The sequence below is a fragment of the Sceloporus undulatus genome, chromosome 3, assembly GCF_019175285.1.
Source record: "Sceloporus undulatus isolate JIND9_A2432 ecotype Alabama chromosome 3, SceUnd_v1.1, whole genome shotgun sequence".
NCBI classification, from domain to species: domain Eukaryota; kingdom Metazoa; phylum Chordata; class Lepidosauria; order Squamata; family Phrynosomatidae; genus Sceloporus; species Sceloporus undulatus.
Window position 1 is genome coordinate 185,486,117 of NC_056524.1, and position 23,189 is coordinate 185,509,305.

Here is a 23,189-nt window from a genome sequence, read left to right on the forward strand (position 1 = left end):
CCTAAACTGGTCCAAAACACACTGCAGACACAATCCAGTTTGATACTGCTTTCACTGCCTTGGCTCAGGGCTAGGGGATCCTGGGAACTTGAGTTCAGTGTGGCTCCAGAGCTCTCTCTGACAGAGAAGGCTCAATGTCACACAAAACTACAGTTTCCAGGAATTCCTTAGCATTGAGCCAGAGCAGTGAAAGCAGTCTCAAACTGGATTATTTCTGCATTGTGGTTGTGTTTTCCACCAGCTTGCCTCTGGAAGGGGAGGCGTGGTGAAGAATGGCCGGGGAGCCAATCAGGAGAGTGTTCCCTTTTTTCCCTCTTGTGACGTCACAATCCTCGGAACCTTCAGCTGCAACAATAACAATCGCAGGCTGGGAGGGAGGGTCCCCCTGCAGTCCTTTGGCTGGGCGCGCGCTGACCCAGCTGTTGCTACTGTCAGCAGCGCCCTGAGAAAAGAGCACCAGCCCAGCAGCAGCAATAAAAGCATTGCAAAGCAACTCAGGAGAAGGGTCAGGAATAGCAACCTTTCTTCCCAGCAACCATGTCATCCAGCGAGACTCTTGGGGTGCAAGAGGAGAATCTGCAGGGTAAGGGCCTCGAGCCTCCTTCCCCCTCCAATAATAATAATAATAATAATAATAATAATAATAATAATAATAATAATAGATTCCAAGAATTTATTATCTGCAGAGGGAGGTGAGGAGGGTTGCACGGTTGGATCTCGGTTTGCAGGAGGGGAAGCGGATTGGAAGGCCCCCCCCCCAGCAGCTCTGCAACGATTGCTTTGTAGCCATAAGTTGTTGTTGTTTTTAATCTGTTGTTATTGGTTGTTAGGTGTTGCTAATGTTTGGAAGGAAAAGGCAGTGAGGGGAAAGAAGCTTGTGGGGGTGGGGGTGGGGGGTGGGGATGTTAGATCACTTGCTGTTTCTCTCATTGGAGAGTGAGTATACCAGGCCTTCTTGATTTTGTGGTGTTACCAAAATAAATAATAATAATAATGTTTATTAATGATGTCTTTTTCACCAAAAGAGAGTACACTAGAACATATAATAATAATAATAATAATAATAGTAATAATAATAATGTTTGTTTATAGCACCCTTTTCACCAAAGGTACATCAGAACAATATATACAATAATAAGAACAATGTTTATTTCTAACACTCTTTTCACCAAAGGGCACTACATCAGAATGTATACAATAATAATAATGTTTACTTATAGGATCCTTTTCACCAAAGAAAAGGTACATACGAGCAACATATACAATAATAGCAATGTTTATTTTTAGTGCTTTCCCCCCCAAAAGGGCAGTACATTAGAATACATGAAATAATGTTCATTAATAATACTCTTTTCACCAAAGGATAGCACATCAGACCATATGCAATAATTATGTATGTTTATAAACCCATTTCGCCATTATTATCAAGACATATGCAGTGACAACAATGTTTGTTTATAAGACCTTTTTTGCCAAAAGAGGGTACATGAGAACATAATACAATAATAATAGTGTTTATTTATAGCACTCTTAGCCAAAAGAGCGTATGTCGGAATATATACAATAATAATAATGTTTGTTTATAACACTGTTTTCACCAAAGGGCGGTACATCAGAACATATACAGTCAAAAACCAATGATAAACCATAGCACTATAAAATGCTGAAATACCAAAATAATATAGTAATATGCTCAAAAGAAAACAAACACTGGATTATTATTATCTTCCCTGCTGGAGATGTGTGCCATTGGCTCTGAGAGTACAGTGGTCAAGGCAGTGTTACTCCGGGTAGTCAAAGTACAGGTTCAGCCTTCTTTCTGCTCTTTGTTTCTGTTCCCCACTTGTACTTGTTGTGTGTCTTTGTCTGCATGAGTCATGTCTTGTCTGGGTGCCTTTATGGCTGTAAATAATTGGCCTTTGGAAATTATGGGCATGGGACTTATTAAGAGGTGACGTCATGGGATTGGTTTCCAGTGTGTACCCTGAGAAAGCTTGGAGGCAGATTGCAACATGCAAAGGACTGGAGTTTCCTTACTTGTACCTGTAATCAGGTAAATAAGTAATACTCTTGGAAGGTGCTCTGGCTTGTTGGAGTCCTGCCAAATACAGGGTAATTCAAAAAGAATAGTGCAAAACTGAATAAGAACAACTTTACATTTTGCGTCTTTTTTGAATCATAGAGTTGGAAGAGACCTCAAGGGCCATTATGTCGCAGGAATACACAATACTGGGTCCCTTGCAAGGTGGAAATGCAAGTCAAGGTCCAGTTGTTAGTTCCAACTAGAGTAGAGCTACTGAAGTAATGGAACTTGTGTTAGAATCTATTTTATCAAGTTTCTGTTGGTTTAGTGAGTCTATTTTACTTGGGATTAACAACTGGATTTAGGCCATAGGCTTTCATTTGTATTTTTTCCTGAACCTACCATAAAGGAAAAGGAACATGAAAGGACTGTAGTTACCCAACTCTGAGATCTCACCAAATTTAACATATCTTCAACTAACACAGAGAGGTGTTACTCCCTGTCCTTGTTTACCTGGGAGTAATCCACAGTGACACTTACATATGAGTAAATATGCACCAACTTTTGTTGTTGTTGTGTGCCTTCAAGATGTTTTGAACTTGTGGGGACCCTAAGGCAAACCTATAATGGGGCTTTCTTGCCAAAATTTGTTCAGAGGAAAATTGTCATTGCCTTCCCCAGAGGCTGAGAGCATGTGACTTGCCCAAGGTCACCCAGTGGGTTTCATGGCCAAGCCGGGATTCAAATCTCGGTCTTCAGAATGGTAGTCCAACCCTCAAACCACTACATCCTGCTGCACCAAATAGTCCTGTTAATTAACACAAACCCAGTTAACACATACTTAAGCTTCATGTATATAAACTAGACTGGTTCGGTTAATTGTTACGTTGACATCATTCATATAGTTGAATTTGGATGGCCATTTCACATATGTGCTACATCAGGGGTAAGAACTGTTCGGCCCTTCAGATCTTGGTCAACAACTCCTAGCATTCTCTCGCATTGGCTATACTGACTAGGGCTGCTGGGATTTACAGTCTCAACAACAGCTGGAAGCATATACTAGGTCCACCCTCTTTTACAGTATAGCAACTTATTTGTGTTTCCTGAGAAATGTTTAAGGGAAGTGAAATTAATCTACCAGTTACAAATGCTGAACTGGCACAGAGTACAAGATTTAGCATTGCACTAATAGATTTGTATCATGCACATAATCTTAGTTTGTTAGCCTTGCATGGGATAGACAGGCACAGTTATGGCTGGATTGTAGATGTATTTGAAATGCAAAAGTCTTTGAAAGAGAAAGAGCTTGAAGTTCATATCTCAGTAACTTCCACACAAACCTCAGAATTCTTTTAGCTTTTAGTTAAACACTGCCCCCAGCAAATCCTTGTGCTTTAAATGTGTATAACACTCAAATATTGTGACTTCCCTTAGGTCCAAAACACACTGCAGAAATAATCCAGTTTGAGACTGCTTTAACTGCCCTGGTTCAGTGCTAGGGAATTCTGGGAATTGTAGTTTTGTGAGACATTTAGCAATCTCTATCAGAGAGCTCTGGTGCCACAACAAACTATAATTCCTAGGATTTCCTAGCACTAAGCCAGGACAGTTAAACGATCTCAAACTGGATTATGTCTGCAGCGTGTTTTGGAGCTTAGTATGGAACTACTTGAAACTTTTCAAGTTCAATTGCTGCCTGTTATGCTTGCAGCTGTTTGTTTATATAACCTTCCTTTAGTTTTGTAAGAGGGTGTTTCACAACTCTTTAAGACTGTTTTTCAGTGTGGCCCAGAGGGGCATGTTTGTTCACAACAAATTATGTATGAAGTGGTAAGTAAAACATATAATCTCTCTCTCTATGCTATTTATATCTGTGGTCTGGTAACCAGAACGCCCGAAGTTGCTTACTATCAATGTATACCGTTGTACTTCTCTCCATCCCCCCTGCTTCTCTCTCCTCTCTCCCACCTGTCTTTTTCTGTGTTCTTCTGTTGCTGAACATCCTGGAGTTATATTTTCCAGAACCAGGCCATACGAAAGGCCTGTAAATAGAACTGTAAAAATACACAGTGGGATAGAAGCTTGTATCTAACAGATGCCTTGGAACTCACAAATTACTTGTATGCTAAGTGAGCTTTTTCCTTATTGGCTTTATTCGCTGGCTTGGCACACACAAAAAAGGAAGAGATGCAAAATGTTGCATTATTTGTTTTTCTCCATAAGTTATTTCAAACATTGTTATCTCTGAAAAGTACATTCAGGACTCAGATAAGCACTGTTTGCTGCATGGAACTAAAATGGCAATTATATTCACTTACTTTTTTTTTTACATTTAGCAACCATTAACTCAACTGAAATTGGTCATTATCCTGCCCTAAACCTTACTTAAAGTCAGTCCATTAATGTGGTTGTCAAATGAAACCAGGTCACGGAAACTGGCTTCTTAAATCCATTAGTGTCTCTCATGTCAAAGTTTTTAACACTCATGGAATAAGTATGGCAGATAAAATTTGTCCAGCCATCTGGAGAGCACAGTATTGAGGAAAACCTGGAGTATGGCTTTTTAAAAAAATGTGAATCAGCTCAGGACTCATTGTCTCTTAAAGCAGAGACTCTTGAGGTGTGGTTGGTCTGCAGCATCCATCAGTTGGAGTTAGCATAGCTAGTGATGCGCTGTAGTTCCACAACAGCTGTGGACTTACATGTTTGCCACTCTTGCCTTAAGCAAATGAACACAACAGACCAAAATTCCCTCCTAAGCAGCCCTATCACATTTGGACTGTTGGATGCATTACAGTGGCACTGTTTGGGTGAATGGGACCATTTGGCTCTCTAATACACTTTCCTTCCCCCTAGGAATCAAGGCAGGACACATTGTAGAGTAGGACTGGGTTGCATGTATGGATGAGTGAATGGGACCAACAGGTGTATGCCATGCAAAGGGGTATTGTAGCACCTTTGAGACTAACAGAGAAATGAAGAAGTTGGTAATATAAGCTTTTGTAGACTTTAGTATACTTCCTCAGATGCAGTCTATGAAAGCTTATGCTACCAACTTCTTTCTTTCAGGCGGAATTCACACTGCAGAAACACTCCAGTTTGACACTACTTTAAGTTTGTTGTGGCACCAGAGCACTTTGACAGAGAAGGCTAAATATCTCAGAAAACTACAATTCCCAGAATTCCATTGCATTGAGCCGTGGCAGTTAAAATGGTGTCAGACTGGATTATTTCTGCAGTTTGGATGCAGCCTGTCTCAAAGGTGCTACAATACCCCTTTATATACCTATCCAGACTAACACAGGTATACAACAGTACTTCCTATTCTTATCCTCTACCCATTCTGCTACAGGTCTGTGGTATTCACAATGTTGCTCCATTTCACTTTGCCTGTATTTTGAAATAGCTTGCAGAATTTCTAAAATCAAGTTTTGGACTGGAATTTTCAATCCTTCGAATAGGGATCCTGTTATAATTCCTGGTGATTTTGACCACATATTCTGTAATTCCTGTGCCTAGGGCATAATGGCTGGCAGTTATTGGAATGGTGGTTTGGAACATCTGAGGGGCATTAGGTTGTCCACTGCATCCCAAAAAAGAGAAAGTTAATTCTGACAACAGTTATGTAATCCTAAGAAGACTCCTTGCTCAGTGACCTAATCTACACATGTGTGTTGTGCTATGACACCTATCTATTATGGAAGCAATGCATGGATATATATGCAGCCAGAGAAGTGCAGTGGTTAAATGTACCGCAGTCATTCACTCACAAACCACAAGGTTGTGAGTTCAATACCATCCATGGACACCAGGATCAATTCAGCTTGGCATCCTTTCGAAGTCGCTAAAATGAGTACCCAGCTTGTTGGGGGCAATTAGCTTACACATTATAAACCACTTAGGGAGTGCTTAAATGTACTGATAAGCAGATTAGAAATGTGCTTGCTATTGCTACAGTACTGCCATTGATTCTGGTCAGTATAATGCCAAAGTACTGCAAGAAGCAAAGATATAATGTCTTGGTACTCAGGACTGCTGGGAGCAGATCCAAGCCCCATAGGGGGGAAAAACTGGGAGTGTCAGTAGCTTGCTTGTTCCTCAAGTCTTAACACCCCCCTACAGTCTCTACCACCCACTGCCAGCACACTGCTCCCCGTGGGCACCTTCCCAACTGACTAATACCCAGAGGCTGTGTCCTTTCACATCATGAGCCCTTCAGTGGCCAATCCAGGCTATCCAAGAGAGAATCAGGGACTTCTTTCAGGAGCTAAGGTGCTGGCAAAAAATACTGGAGAAGCATTTGCTTGGGTGGCTGCTGTGCTGCTGTTTTTCTAGGCAGTTGAGGCCACAGTTGGCTGGTTGCCTCCAAGTCTCTGTTCCAGTGTCTGACGCTATTGCTGGAGGTCTTGCCCTTTACCTGTGTCTTCCTCTGCACACCTGCTTATCCCTCTTATTTCCTTCCCCCTGCTTACTGGAATGATTGTGTCCCTTTGATCACTCACAGATTTCTTTACTCACTTGGATCCTAATCTTGCTCTCTCTTGCAGCAGGAACGACCCAACTAAAAATATTCAGTGTTTGGTAATGCAGAATTTTCAAAATCATTATTATTCACTGTTTTTACCATGGATATAAAAAAGTAGACAAATAATGATACTACAGATTGAATCTCCCTTAACCAAAATGCTTGGAACCAGACATATTTTGGAACATATCCAATGAGATATCTTGGAGATGGGACCCAAATCTTTTTATATACCTTATAAACATAGCCTGAAGGTAATTTTATACATAATACTGTTATGTATCAAATTACTAATTTTGTGCACAAAAACTTGTTTACATTGAACCATCAGAAAGCAAAGGTGTCATTGTCTTAGCCAACCAGGCAACAATTTTGGATTTCAGGATATTTTGGATTTTGTAATTCCAGTTAAGGGAGACTCATCCTATACATGAAGAACAAAAACATATGTCACCTATTTGGAACCTGAGTCTCCATCCAGACTGCCAGGCCCTGGTAATTTGTATTGGCTCATTCACCTTTCAGCCTTGTGGATACTGATAAGCAAAAAGGGCTTAATTACAGTTTTATTATTAAGAGGCAATAAATTAGGGAATCTGTCTGTTCACTTCCTGGAATACAAGAACCAAGCTGTTCAGCCAGGCTTTAAAAAAGAATGTCAGCAAATGAAAGTACTTGGCTTCTACATATAACCGTGTGTTGCTTTTTCTGTTTTGTTTTCTTCTTTTGCCAAGTAGGTTCTTGGGTGGAACTGCACTTCAGCAGCAATGGGAATGGGAATGGTGGCCAATCCACAAGCCAAGAACAAGTGCCAGCTTCAGTTTCAATTTACAATGGTGACATGGAGAAAATCCTTCTAGATGCACAGCATGAGTCTGGGAGGAGCAGTTCACGAGAGAGCTCACACTGTGACAGGTACTCCAAAATGCAGAGCTCTGGCTGTTTCAAAGGGGATTTCGACTGCATGTGCATGGAAGATCTTAGAGTTTGAGAAATGGGTAAGGTGACTCAGTTGGCCATCGTAGTGTCATCAGCACTCCCTCTGATTAATTGGTCCAGGTTGTGTGTCAACTTGACCATGGACTTCCATTGCTACTCCATTCTCATTACACTTTAGGTTTTGGTTTACAGTAAGGTGGAATTCTCTCTCATCAGTTCCACCAGTGCTGTGGAGAATGCAGGCATTAGAGCCTTGGAGGAATCCATAATCCTGCTGCTGCCATCCCAATGGAGTGGAAGGGAGAAAGGGGCAAGGAGCTGCATTTCTGCTCCCCACCATCCTCACCATGTTATTAAACTGTCTTCTGCTGAAAGCAGTGGGAGGTCATTGACACCAGCCTCAGAACTGGGCTAGATAAATCAAGGGTCAGTTTTAGAAGGGAGATGCGTCTGTGGTCCAGGACAGATTTGGATACTGTAGGCCTGTAACTTCTGCCAGCATGCCCATTCTCCCACCCTAGCACAGTGTTCCTCCTCTCTGACAATGGAGGCAATAGATGCAAAGATTGGGTCATTTGAGGATGATCTCTCTTACAAGGGTAGAACTCTTATCCAACTGTTCAGGTTTGAATGGCTTGGGAGCTAGAATGAAACCAAGCAAGTATAGACATGAAGAGAGACATGTAAGTAAGTTTATGTAAGTTTCTTAAAACAAAAGTGTGTGGTACTTCTAGGCATAATCTCTATTCAGTGTTCTAAAGAAAACCACTGGGCTGTAATGCTTATTATGCTGGACTGCAATTTGGAGATCTAGGTTCAACTTGCCACTCAGGCATACAAGTCACGGCTGACCATGGGCCAGTCGCATTGATCTGAACTTTCTTCACAGGTTTTCTTGTGAAGGTGAAATAAGGAGGAGCAGAACTGTATGCAGTGCCTTCAGTTTATCGAGTGCTCTATGTACTCAATGAATAAAGGTTCATTACTGAAGAAGCTGAAACATATTTGTAAAATATTTATAAAGTTCTTTATCACTCCAATAAATACACACACACACACCCCTACCTACCTACCTACCTACCTACCTACCTACCTACCTACCTACCTTATGGGATTGGTGACATCCTTCTGGAATCCAGAACAAACTTGCTTGCCTAATGATAGGGCCTGCCTTGTATTGGGGCGGGGGGTGGGGGGTGGGAGAAGAGGATTGTGCCTGGTTTCACAATTTGAAATAATGAAAGAATGCGTGAATGTTGTTCCTTGCTACTTAATGGCCTGTAATTCTCTTCTTAAAGTCCCCCTCGTTCCCAAACACCGCAAGACGTTCACAGAACTTCGGAAGTTGAGAGTCGTGGCAGTGGAGAAAAGTATAGCTTCCAGGTAATGTCCAGTCCTTTAATAAAGGTACATCTGTGCCCTCACTGATACCATAATAATCTAACAAAAGCCCTCCTCTTGTTTTCCGATTACTTCTCTTTTTTAATTGGTTTCTTATCAAATTTGGAGGGGGAAAAGACAGAATAGCTCCCCAGTAGTACTAGGAGACCTGGAAGCAAGCACACATGGAGAAACATCATCATCTGTAACCAGCAGATGCCAAGATGCTTTCCATCAAGAGAGCTCTTTAAGTTGGGAGAAGTCACATTTCCCTCAGAGCTCAGATAGCAGTACATTGTCACTGGGAAATGCAATTCTTTCCTTAAAATAGCAGGCCTATTTTAAGTACAGGTTGGAAAACCCTGATCTAGATGAACCCTAATACTTTCAAGAGTTATCAGTGAGCTAATCTGGGAATGTGTATAGTTCTTAAACAAGATTAGGTACTTCAGCAGTTTCAGTGTTACAATAATTATTTAAGACTGCTTACAATAATATAGTTATGAAAACTAGTTAACGGGAGCGTGTTACAGACTGCCGGATTGCGGCGGTCTGGCTCCGCCTCCGCTTGCAGTGTCCGGGAGCCGCAGCAGCCAAACTGAGCAGCTCCCGGACGCTCCGAGGAAGGAGCGCGGAAATCGCGCTCCTTCCTGGGTCCCGGAAGAGACACCATGAGGCGCTAGTCACGCACTCGCGGCGTCACTTCCAGGGCACGACGTGTGGACGCACAGCGTCCGCTACGTCAATATGGCGGTGGCCGTGTGGAACGGCTGCTGCCATTTGTCACGGACTCTGTCTGTGATAGGGTTAGGGGCGTCTGGAAGAGATGCCCCTTTTTAAAACTGGGACGTCCTCAGGACGTCCCTAATGGCAGTCTGTAACCCGCCAGTGTAGTTCTTTATATGCTTCTCTCTGTGTGTATATGTCGCTGGTCAACTTATGGTGACGCCATGAATTTCACAGGGTTTTCTTAAGCAATGAATATTCAGAAGTGATTTTGCCAGTTCTTTCCTCTGGTTCCTTCACAACCTGGTATTGGTTGGTGGTCTCCCATCCAAGCACTAACAGAGATGAACCTCTCCCATCCAAATACTAACAGAGATGAACCTGCTTAGCTTCCAAGATCAGACAGGATCTGGTGCCTTTAGGGTATTTAGGCCTTCAAGTTCCAAATACCTGTGGAGCATATTCCCAGCTATAATTTATTCATTTAATTTCTATCCTTCCTTTCTTCTGACACAGGATCCAAGGTGGCATACAACACTTTCAAAGTACAATACAAGTATTGAATTGAAATGAGCTATATTTGGAACTGGATTTAAGCCTGTCACTAGTTTTTTAACTGATCTCATAAGAGTATCAAACTCATCTACCTTTCTTTTAGTCTGAAGAAGATTTTCTGGAAAGAAGAAAAGAAGTTGAACAGCTCCTGAAGAAAAATTCTGACTGGATGTGGGACTGGTCCAGTAGACCTGAGAATATTCCACCCAAGTGAGCAGATCTTATGGTGAAAATTACATTGGTACCTGATTGAATTATATCCTTCAAATCAGTGGCAAACATTTATGAATATAATTTTCATGTCTTCTTGCAAAACAGGGAATTTCTCTTTAAACACCCTAAGCGCACAGCTACCCTCAGCATGAGAAATACCAGTGTGATGAAGAAGGGGGGTATATTTTCTGCAGAATTTCTGAAGGCTGTTCTACCCTCACTGCTGCTGTCCCATCTGCTTGCCATTGGACTGGGGTAAGGAGTTACTCAGATCGTCCTTTGTCAAACTAGTAGTGAAAAGGAACATTTAATTGTGATTATTTTAGGCTTGCAGCTAGGTCCACAGATCCTCACATGTACAAATTTGTGGTCCCAAAGGAGCCAGGTTTTCCAGGTTTGCAGAAAGCTGTTCTCTAGGAACAGTGCTTCCTCCTGACACAACAACTAATGTCTTGCAAGCCAGCATCAAATATATAGTCAATGTGCTGCCCCGGGCTGTGTCTGGCTCCCAGGTATGGGTTGTGGTTTTGGGTTACTTTTCTGGCTGATGCTCAGTATTTCCAGATTCCCTGGTCCATCTTTTTAATGGATTTTTACAAAAAGGTTGAATTGGAAGCCTCCAGGAGTGACAGCTCACCTTACCCCATGCCCAAATTGTTTAACTTTTAAAAACATTTTGTATTTTGCAGACATTTCTGTTTTTTAAAATGAAATGTTGTGTAGTTCCCAGAGCATCCCAGGAGCAGAAGATTGGCCCCTAGAACAACCACAGTTGCCCAACCCTGCCAGAGCTATCATGGCTAAAACCCATTAGAAGGCCTACACTTTGGTGATGGTGGTAATGAAGAAATCATTCTTCTCTGCCATCATTGTGCCTAGAATTGTCCAGCAGAGCTGTCTTGAGCAGCTGAGGCCTTCTGTGCTCTTATATTTATTTATTAATGGTATTTATACCCCACCCTTCTTCCCTACAAGAACAGAATGTAGACCACTTGACACCTCATTGTGAGGAACTTGCAAACATTTTGCAGACAAAATTGCTCAGATCCTCTCCAACTTGGATTCTTTAGTTGATAACATGTCCAGTGGATGTAACGTTGTCCCTGCCTTGTCCTGTGTTATTGGATACCTTTCAATTTGTGCAACCTGAAGATGTGAGCAGGATTATTGGAGAGGTGAGAGCCACCACATGTTAGACCCTTGCCCTCCCTGGTTTATTAAAGCAACCAGAGGCCAAGTGGCTATTGTAAACTGCTGTGGAAGTGGGAATGGTGAATGCCTCACTGCAGAAAGGCAAGTTTTTATTTTTATTCTCCTTGAAAGAAGTTGTGGTGAAGCCTGTACTGAAGAAAAAAGCCTCCCTGAGCCCCAGTATATTAGACAATTACTGATAAGTCTCCAGAATCCTGTTTTTGGACAAGCTCCTGGAGCATATTGTGGACTTCCAGCTCCAGGGGTTCCTGGATGAAGCAGATTATCTGATCCATACATCTGATTACAATCCTGGTGAGACAGAGTTGGTTATTTCATAAAATGACCCCAAAAAGTGACCATACCCAGAACAGGATGGAGAGTATGTGTTCCTATTGGTTTTCTAGACCTCTCAATGGCTTTTTGACCATGGTATTCTTCTGGGTGACCTCTCTGGGATGGGAGACACTGTTTTACAGGGGAATGTGTGTGTGTGTGCGCGCGCGCTTTCAGAGTGTAGTGCTGAGGGATTCTTGTTCAATACTTTGGTCTGTGAAGCTTAATCGAGACAAGATCCTGGTGAGTCAGAAGGTAGATTAGGGTATAAGGATTCATTTTGTACATAATGGGATTACACTTCTCCTGAAATTGCAGGTTTCTAGCTTGGACATTCTCTTGGACTCAACCCTGAGCGTGGAGGCACAGGTTTTTGCAGTATGCAGGAATATGTTTACACAATTAAAACTAGTGCAACGGCTGCACCCATTCCTGGAGGTGTCAGATCTTGCTAGGATAACACATGTCTTCATTATAACTTGTTTGGGTTACTGTAATGCTCTCTAGGTGGGGCTGCCATTGGAAACTGTTCAGAAACTTCAGCAGGTCCAAAAAACTGCGATTAGGGCTGTTTGTAGAGAGCATGTACCTCACTTGTTGAAACAACTTCACTGGCTACAGGTCAATTTCTAGGAGCAATTCAGAATGCCTTTTATGAGGTATACAACTCTACATGGCTTAGGGCCAGACCATCTCAAAGTCTATATGTCACCATATAAGCCTGCCCAAAGTTTACAATGACAAGAGAAGGGTTTTCTCTCTTTCCCACCACCGTCTCAGGATTTGTTTGTTGAGGACATAGGAGACAACCTTCTTTGTTGGTGCTCCTAGGCATTGGAACTGCCCCTGGAGGGACATTTGACCTGGTCCCCTCTATGCTGTCTTTTTGCCAGTCAGCAAAGAGCTTTTTGTTTAAATAGGTCTTCAGACTTTAACTGGATGGGGTAGAAGAATGTGAAATGTGTACTGTCCTTGTAAAAATATGTAATATGTGTTTTAATTGTTTTAAATTAATGTTTCAATAGAAATTATGGTTTAATGTTTTTTTTTAACTGTTGTACCACATGTTATAACTATTTTGCTGTAACTTATGTTATATTGTAAACCTTTTTTGAATCCCATTTTGGGAGAAAGATGGGATATAAATGAAAGAAAGAATAAAGCCGTTTCCTCACAAAATGCATGGCTGGTAGTCAAAGCAGAATGGAGGTTCTCTACAAACTAATTCTCTTTGTAGTTAAAGCACTGTACCTACTGACTCTTTTTTGGGTTTCAGGATTTATATCGGAAGACGGTTGACAACCACAGCTTCCAGCAGCTCATTATAAGAGGTGGCAATGAGTCTATCTGCCCTGCAAAACATTGACAACATTTATCCAGGCATACAAAAACAGTGAACAAAAAGAACTCTAGGTGTGCAACTGCACCATGGTTATATCTGTTTCATTTTCTAAATATTATACTCCTGGCCTACTTGAGAAAGGCATGTATGAAAACAAAACCCAAACAGTTCTTGTATGTAGCCCCTTTTTTGTTCAGTTCAGTATGCTAATCAAGGGCAGGGAGAACATGTGCTTTCAAATGTTGTTGCACTACATATCCCAATAGCCATTGCTAGGATAGCCAGTGATTATGAATGATAGTTGTTGTAGTTCAGCATCATCTGGAGGGCTCTGAATGGAGTTTTTTTTTTAAACCCAACAACTACCAACTCTGTGGCAAAAAAAATATGTAGTTAGTGAAGATTATGTAGCAAGGAATTATCCTGCTTGTTTTCTATTTTGTAAATACATTCTTTGGTATTGCTCTTGGTACCACTTTATTGTAAAAAGCTGAATAGTGGGCCAAGATTATTGTGGCCTTACATTTCTAAAGACTGCAGTCTTTTTACCTGATGTGAAGTGATTTAGTAAATTTACCGTAAAATGTAACTGTGAATCTGAATCCAATATACCGTTGATAGAGGTTTGTGTGTTTTAGTAGCTGACTGTTCTCTTGTGTTTTCATTGCATGTTTATATCCAGTGCAACTACCACATAACAAGGGTGTAAATATAGAAGACTTCAGTAGTGATGGTTTTCTGAAACAGTAATTACTCACATCTCCCTAAATTCAGGAAACTTCCAAGAGGGATGGGAATGAGAAATTGCAAAGCCACAGAACCAAGGATTATTATGGCTATGATAGTGCTTATCTCCCTGTATTTGGCAACCCCCAATAGGCAGGTCATGGAGGAAGAAAGGGCTTCTGCATAGTTTTTGTGGGTTTTTCAGGCTATGAGGCCTTTTTCTACAAGAGTTTATTCCTGACGTTTCACCAGCAGCTGTGGCTGGCATCTTCAGAAAATGCTGGCATAGAAGAGAGTGGGGTATATATACTGTTGGTTGACTTGGCCAAGTTTCTGGCCACACAGTTACAAAGCTGTATAGGACAACCCCCTACTACATCAAAGAGTTAGCTCACTTCATAGAAAAAAATCAACAAACTCAAACCTGTAGACATACTAATCAGCTTTGATGTGGTCTTGTTCATCAAAGTCCCCAGAATGGACACCATGGCACTCATCCAACATTTTTTTCCAGAAGACATCACAGCTCTGTTCGAACATTGTCTCACCACAAGCTACTTTTGGTGGGACAAGGAATTCTACAAGCAGAGAGATGGGGTGGCAATGGGAAGCCCTCTGAGCCCCGTGATAGCAATCTTTTACATGGAACATTTTGAAAAGCAAGCCCTGGAAACAGCACCAAAAAAGCCCACAACATGGTTCCTATATGTACATGACACCTTCACAGTTTGGGGCCACAGAGAAGATGATCTGACCATGTTTTTGAACCTTCTGAACAATATTCACCCAAACATCCAATTCATGATGGAAAAAGAAAAGGAAGGAACATTGCCATTCTTGGATGTCCTGGTCATCTGTGAACCAAACCAATGGTTGGGCCACACAATATGGAGAAAATCTACACACACAGACAGATACCTACACAAGAACTCCAACCATCACCCAGGACAAAAGAGAAGCACAATAAAAACATGGTAGGCCGTGCAAAAAGGATCTATGAACCTCATTTCTTAGAAGATGAATTGAAGCACCTAGACTGGGCTCTACAGACTAATGGTTATTATAGCTCAGACATCAGAAAGGCTGCCTAACCCAGAAAAACCCAGAGGAGGGAAGACAACTATTCTTCTAGAACATGGCCTCATATCCTGAAAAACCCACAAAAAACTATGGATGCATCCCATGAAATTCTTCGACTTCACAAAGGCTTCTGCACTTTGCATAGAAACCAAGGAGGCTGACTGAAGAGCAGTCAGTTCTCCTTTTCTGACAGCCTCCTATGGATTCACACCAGATCCACAGGAAATAACATTTGCACATAGGGCTGGACAAACTGCTATCCTATAGCTGTTTTAGTGATGCTCCCCTCGCCCCCAGTTTTTCCTGTGCCATCCTTTTCTTGGTCCCAAAAAGGGTGACTTGCCTCTTGTGAAAGCTTCCAGGTACAGTGGTTGATGCTAGCTGTCTCAAAGGAAGTTACTTTTCTGTTGCTAATGGAGTTAAAATTGTATTGCTTCCTTTTATTGCCCTTTATCCCTGGTTTGCACATGGCAAAGAAGAAGCAATATCTCCCTGCACTGACATCTGTCAATGTAATTTCAACTTACAACAGAGTAATATCTGAGGAAGAATAGAGGCCTGTGACTTATCTTTACCTTTTTTGTTCTCCTGTATGATTTTAAACATCTTTGTTTATAATAGCCAGTGCAACTTTGAAAGCTTGCATGAGGCATCTTCTACTTTTTGGTTGACCAATAAAGGTATTACTCTTGTGGATTTTATATTTTGTTATATTGTGCTATATGGTCAGCACAGTTATCCCTAAATATGTTTCTTTTTCACTTACTGTACCACTTAAAAACTGTATGTGGCGTTCTGCATTTACCATGATTAAAACAATACGTTTTGTTTTCTTTGGTAGTTTAACACTTCCATATATAAACATATTTTTGCTGTACCCTGAGTTAGCAGGCTTTACTTGATAAGTGAAAAAAGAAATTAAGTAATTGTTATGTAGATTTTCTGTTACCTTAAAGTTTTTGTAAGTTACAGAAAGAGAATGTAATGCCCAAAGTAAACAATTTTATTGTTGTTTTTGCATACGGCTCCTGATGCTCTGAAGAAGCGCCATCAAGGTATGTACCACATTATGAAACATCTCAAGAATATTCTTACTAAGATTGCCTGTGTGGAAATACTACTGACTGGTGTTGAAAATGAGCACAGTTTCAGAATTTGTGTTAAGTGAAATGAAGTATCTGCTCAGTAGAAATATAGTATAGTACCTGGCATCCATCCATATTAGCACTCTGTACTTACAATATTATTCTTTGCTGCTTTTGGCCTTAATTCTTGTTTTCAAAAAATGATTGTGTAGAACTGAAAGTAGGATTAATACTATGGCATCTCAGATTATACTGCTGTGACTGTTTCTCTAATGTAGAATGTTATTTCATGAACTTGAGGACTTTGTTGAAGAGGTTAGCTTGGCCTTTTCTTATAGATAACAATTCAGCTAACTAGATATGCTAAGATTTCTGTGTTCCTTCCTGGTATGGGCTTTGGGCAGAGTATTCTTTCTTTGAGGGGAGTCTTAGGCGGCCCAGAAGGAACTACTGTACAACCTCCACTATCCATATCCATTGTTCATGCTGGCTGGGGAGAATAGCAGTTATAGTTCAACATCTTATGGTCCCAAAGTAAAGTGGTCCTCAGGCACATAGTTGCAAATGGCAATACAGCAGGAGCTCTCATTAGAACTCCATAACAGTACTGGGTTTTGCCTAAATCTCCAGGAGAGAGATTGCTGACTTCAGTAAAATCATTAGAGACTACTGTTTCAACTGCTTTCAAATTTGAATAGATAAGGCCCATCTGAAGCAGAACCCTACATCTTTATATTTCCATTATTGTCAGATGTAGCTACTTCTGAAGAAAGCAGTTTGGTTTCTCCTGATCTAGCAAAAGACAATCCAGAAAGACAATAGTATTGGTTGCTTATTCTTCCACTAATCATGGGACATCCACATATTTACTGGATACAAATCTGACATTTGTATGTAGTGAGGGTTTGGTCTTCTAATAGTATTTTTGCCAATCATGTCAAGTAAACAGCTAGAACTTTTATCATCCAGGTGACAAGCTCTGCAATATATTGTTGAATGTATACAAGTTGTATGGTTACTATATAAAAATAAACTGAGTCAATATTTTCCTGCTTTGTGTGGTGTGTCTGTATTGGGGAGATCAACTTAAAGACAGGCTATTATAGGGTTTGCTTTTGAGAGACATCTGAGAATTAAGATCCACAGGCAAAAGAAGAGGTCTAAATGCATTTATTATTCCTATGAGACTAGAGCCGTTAAATCATTTGCCGCATGGCAAGTTAACACTTGCTTTAACAGATCTTCTATAGTTCAGTCTAGCTGTTAAGCCAGGCTGGGCAATTGTGACAAGCGTGCTAGACCAATTTTCAGTCCTTGGTACCTTCCAGAAACTGCAGTTCCCACCTTCACCACAAAAAACAAACAAAAACTGGACATGGCTGAAAGTCTATGCCTAATTTTGGAGGAATGGGTGGGTTACAAATATTGATGAGTTCAGGGCTATTCCTTGAAGCTTCCATAAAGACAATTCTCGGGGGTGGGGATTACCAGAAAAGGGCAGTGTGAATAGTCAAGGGTGGCAAATACTGCTTTGGATCCTCTCTGTAATTTCAATAAGGGCACAAGGCTTAGTAGTCCAGTTGTATCAGAAACAGCACAACCAATGTTTACAGCTGCGTACATGCAAATTTTTATTTGCTAAACACATTGCTATTGATATGAATCAGTAGTAGACTACTATAATATACAGAAGAGCCGTAGGCTCATATTTGTTAGAACAGAAAAAAAATACTGCCTGCGGGTACATTACATACATGTATGAAAAATGAATCCGTTAAAGAGTACCCCAAGTACTGTACAAACAAATGAATCTGGTCTATCATGGCACTATAAACCAACTGTAATTAAATACATCTGGAAAGATTTTCTGCTTGTGTTAAATGGGAGATAGATCAGCAACTTAGTATACTTAAGTAGTGTCTTCTGGCTAAACCCCACACTCAAACCGGCACAGCAAAAGATGGTCATTCCTTGATCAGGCACACATACTGACATTCCTACTCTGCTCCCTCCAGGCATCTTTGGTGCAATAATCAGAACCACAATCCCTGCCCCAATTCCTCCTTGCACCAGAGGTGGATGATGAAAGAAACGTCATGTCCTGATGGATAGAATTGATTGCTCAGTGGCTGCTGCCTGGTAAAGTAAGATTTTCAAAACAAACAAAAAAACCCAGCTTCATTTATATACTGCTTCATGCTGAACTAACAGTGTCTAAGCAGTTTCCAACTGTAAGCTAATTGCCCCCAACAATCTGGCTACTCATTTTCATGATAGTGGCAGTAGTACCACAATCACCAATACAGTTCTTCTTGTGTGCCTTCAAGTCATTTCTTCAAAACCCAAAAGTGAACCTATTGCTCGGTTTTCTTAGCAAGATTTCTTCAGAGGTGGTTTGCCATTGCCTTCCTGAGGTTGAGAGTATGTGACCTGCCCAAGGTCACCCAGTGCATTTCATGGCCAAGCAGGGCATCAAACCCTGGTCTCGAGGTGTAGTTCAGCACTCAAACCACTACGCCACACTGGCTCCCCAGTTAAAATACACAGGGACTGTGGATACAAAACAGTTATGCATGCAAAACTACAGGTTAGGCAACTGCAATAATGAATCCAAGCGTCTATAACTGATTTATAAATTACTATCTACACAATTCATAATATGAACCTAGGGTGTATGAAGGGTTCCCCTCCAGCAACTCCCAGCATTTTTCACCACGGCTTTTCTGGTGAGAGCTGATGGGAACTGCAGTCTTCTCATCTGGAGGGCCACACTTTGCCACCTCTCAAAAAATAACAAACTAAACCAAACCAACAAAAAGGTAGTATTGGAAGATCATTTCATCCCACTGTTAATTTCCTGTATGTCAAACTACCTAAAGGTTGGATATTTTCTCAGTGAAACAGAAAAAAATGAAATCTGCATTTTTAAAATACATAGGAAAGCTTGCAGAGACATTGCTGTTTAATATGAGCAACAGAAAAAAATGGCTTTTGACATTTGCAAAAATAGGTGTTCTGCAAGAACTTGAACAGGTAACTCAATTGTTGCCATTTGGAGGCATCATCTTGGCATGGTGGAGATGTGATATTGGTGTAACTTGTAACATGGGACCCAAAATTTCTATTCATGGGTGGCCAGTATAGTTGAAATACCAGCATATCATCTTTCCTCTCCAGACTTCTCAAATATTGACTGGCTTTCATGAAATCAGGCCACATATACTTGTTTTGGCAAGATCAACATACTGTACACCAAAAGAGCCACACCAGACAAAAGTTTATACACTAGTTCTTTTTTTTACCTTTATAGCATCAAGTGCAAGATGAGGCCTGCTTAGTGTGGATAGAACATAATCACTTGGCTTTTACGTTTTTGTTTCCTTAGCGGAAGGAGAAACCACAAAAAGGAAAATTTATGGAAGGAGTACTTGCATTCACATGACAAAAACTTCAGAATCTAAAGCAGTAACACTGAAGACATTACTCAAATCTAGCCCTCATACTAAGAGCCCTCAGATTTAATCACAACAAACTTGTTAACTTGTTAAGTATTTCTGCTCTCTCAGCCATTATAAATCATTTTTTTAAAAAAAAAGTATCTTTGAAACTGGCAAATGAAAAGAAGAGACTGTAAAGCTTCAGTTTTACAGGGAGCAACACAGATTTTTTTGGGCTGAGTTATCTGAACAAAGTATACTGAAGCCAAACATCTTGAAATAAGGAAACATGAAGACATCTATATTAAGACAAACTTGTTTGTGGTGATCATCTAAAAAGGTAGACAAATGCACATGGTGCATACACAGAATTAAAAAATGAAATAAAAAGGTCCAAATTCAAAACAATGAAAACAAAAGGATGTATCACATTTCTATGCATATACTGTACAACAAAAATAAGATCCAGTTGGAGTGGCTATGGCCACTTTGAAGTAGCAGCCACTGGTAATGAATGGCATAATAATACATCAAAGAGATATGCTTGGAATAACTTGGATGCAATTTCAGAAAAAAATATATAGTGAAAAAGTTTCAAGTACACTGAGCAAGTTCAGGTAAACATTTAAAATTTATTAAACTTTTTGGTCAAAATAATTGAACAATTATGTACAATCCCATTGTATTAGCTCTCGCATATTTTTTAAGGAACAAAGTCAATCTAATGGTTAAATGACCTACTCGTTCCACATTTCAAGATTTGCAAATAGTGTCACAACTGATATACAGTATACGATTTTTATTTAAACTTTATCTTTAGAACCCCCCCAATTACTATTTATTAGATTGCGAACAAGAGTGGCACTCTATGGACATTAATTGACAGGGTACGAACAGAGACATGTTGCTCTTGCATATTCATATCTAACCTTAATAATCATATTAAACCTTCATTGAATTAAATTTGGAGTGTGAACCATACACCTGTATTTTTGCCAGGAAGTTCGGGCCTGAATTTCAAGGAGGATTTTGTAGGCACATTTAGTAGTAAATTCAGAAGAAGGGAGAGATACTCGGTGCTATCATGTGTCTACTACTATTGTGTACAAGTTTACTCCCACAGGCATTTACCATGAAACACTTGGAGATGATCATGTGTCTTCTAGATGAGATTCCAAAAGTGATAAACTTTTCCTTAGCCTCATGTTGTTAGTAGAAACTCCATATTTTACAAATGTAATTTCACGCCAATATTCAGCCTCATAACAGCCTGATCTCCTGGTGTCACAGACCCAGAGTAAGAGTACAAACATATTTAAGCTGTGCTCCTGTTTGGCATAATCAAGTTTAAAAATATACCAGCTTGACCTTCAGTGGGAAGTTTGGGGTGTATATGTTTATGCCCAGTTGTATTTAAAAACCTTCAAAGCAAAGAACTAAAAGGTAAAAAAAGTAAAGCACATTAAGGTATGTGTCTCAGTTGGAGGCATATTTACTGTTAACCAGACCAGTGATTTGTTGAAGGATTAGATGCACAGAAACATTGTGCTCATTTAAGGCTGCAGATGAACTTTAACTCAATGTTTTAGATTTCTGCACAACAGATTATTTTTTTTAGCACAGAAAACCAACAGAAGCTAAGGTAAAGACAACTGGAGAAAAATTTGAGTTTAGTTTGAAGCAGTAAACATCATACGAAACTGCTTATATTGTCAAAATGAGTATTTTTGGGACAAACTATTTTCAAATCTTTCCATCAGTTATTTTGCACAATCTCAATACATGCAATAAAAAAGACTGAATACATACTTTCAGATTTAAAAACACTTTTTATAGTTTGTTATTTTTATTAAGTGGTTTACACCAGAAGGTGTGGTTATAGATACAGTTGGTGAGTAAATATACATGAAAAACCTGTCTATGCACCCAACTCTAGACTTACCTATATGCTCAAAGGTAGAAACACCTAAAGCTTAGATGAAGGCCAGAGAAAGAATGTTTACAGGCATGAAGCACAAATATATGTTTTGAAAGGCCCAAATATTACAGCAGATAAAGAGCACATGAGATAGAAATTACATTTTATGACAATTTGTTTCTTGGGTGTTAGATTTTTGGTCTATCAACTGGAAAGGAAGGCTCAGACTTAAATAAATACATTTGTTTTGAATATTGGCCTTTATTGAGTATTGTCCATCACTTCTGCTTCAAGTGGGCTTTTTTGTTTGTTTACAAAAATTCAATTTCCATGTTCCCCCTCACTGAAGGCAGAAATACACCATGAACTCAAGTCCAGGCCAGCTTCTCTCCTTTACCTATAAAGGGAAATAAGTGCATCAATGTTCTTTACTGGGAGGACAACAAGGCCATCTCTGACAGATAAACAACTGAGCTTAACTATGCAAGACGACAACTTTGTCCTCGAATATGCCGTCTTTAATTAATTTTGTCCTGGAATATATACAAGTTATTGGTGGCAGCTACAGCAATGATGTTTTCTGCAGGGTGCCATGCTGTATGAAGGATCTTCTTGTTGAAGTCCAGACTGTCAACACTTATTTCATCTTTCTTTCTCTTGCCACCTGTACACACTTTCCGGGGCTTTAAGATAGCACGAGGTTTGCTACTCTCTCTCGATGCTTCTAACGTAATGTCTCGCCGTGTGTTTCGATCAAACATCCTAAAGAAGTTGTTGTATGAGCCAGTCATTATAGCGCTGTAGTAAAAGAGAGAACAATGGTTTATTCAATTTATTTTTCAAATGATCATGTTAACTTTCTGGAAAAAACTGTGAAAACTGGTATGGTATATATCCAGGTGACAGTTCATCTTCTTCCCTGAATATCTGTTTTGAGCCTCAGTTCAAAGTGCTAATTGTAACCTGCAAAGTCCTTTGTACTGCAATGTTTCATACTTTCTACTTCTGGTTTAAAGAAATTTGTTGGCCTTCTTGACACATTATTGTTGTCTTTAAATAATATTTTATATTCTTGTTTCCCTTGAGTGCTGTCCAGGCAACAATTGTTATAGAGCAGCTCTATGACCGAATGAATTTAATCAATGAATAAACCAATGTGCACGTACAAGGGCATTTTAATGGAATATGTGGTGAGAAAAGGAGGTTCTTGAAAACTTCATAGCATAATTCCAAGAACTTTTAGGTCCCATCAGATATACTGATGCTGCCAATAGGGCATCACTTTGGAGAGAAATCATATCAGAAAAAGAAAAATCTACCGTTAATGGTATAGTGGACCCTTGGTATCTTCTGGGGTTTGGTTATAGGACTTCCTGTGGATACCAAAATCCCTGGATGTTATGTACAATGGATAGTAAAATGGTGTCCCTTGTATTAAAAGGCAAAACTCACTGGCTATGCTGATTAGGGCTGATGAGGACCAGATGCTAGCCACTTCTGCTCCAGGATATCAGGGAATGTTCCTCTGAACTGCCACATGCTTTTAGCCAGTAGGCAGAGAGATGTAATTGCAGTGGCATTTACACTAAATAGCATACACACTAGACCAGCACACTCCAGCCTGAGTTCACCACATCTTAGACTACAACTTCCAGAAGCCCCAGTAATATGGTCAATGGTCACGACTTTAGAAAGATGTAGCCTAAATAG

The 23,189-nt window shown here is 40.2% G+C and overlaps 2 protein-coding genes across 5 annotated transcripts in view; one reads left to right on the plus strand and one right to left on the minus strand.

Moving 5' to 3' along the window:
- Window positions 1-366: 366 nt before the first annotated feature.
- On the plus strand, window positions 367-17,171 carry BNIP3 (BCL2 interacting protein 3). The gene is made up of 6 exons (XM_042457053.1): window positions 367-583; window positions 7,289-7,466; window positions 8,789-8,873; window positions 10,255-10,361; window positions 10,470-10,619; window positions 13,168-17,171. Exons 1-6 carry the CDS (start codon window positions 538-540, stop codon window positions 13,217-13,219), a joined length of 618 nt encoding a protein of 205 aa, XP_042312987.1. The 5' UTR covers window positions 367-537; the 3' UTR covers window positions 13,220-17,171.
- Window positions 17,172-20,173: 3,002 nt separating this feature from the next.
- The window catches only part of PPP2R2D (protein phosphatase 2 regulatory subunit Bdelta), a 34,200-nt gene continuing 31,184 nt past the window's right edge, over window positions 20,174-23,189 (minus strand). For all 4 annotated transcript variants that reach the window (XM_042458617.1, XM_042458615.1, XM_042458618.1 and 1 more), the window contains one exon: window positions 20,174-22,277. In XM_042458617.1, the coding sequence (XP_042314551.1) occupies window positions 21,998-22,277 (280 nt within the window). In that variant the 3' untranslated portion in view covers window positions 20,174-21,997. The remainder of the gene's footprint in view (window positions 22,278-23,189) is intronic.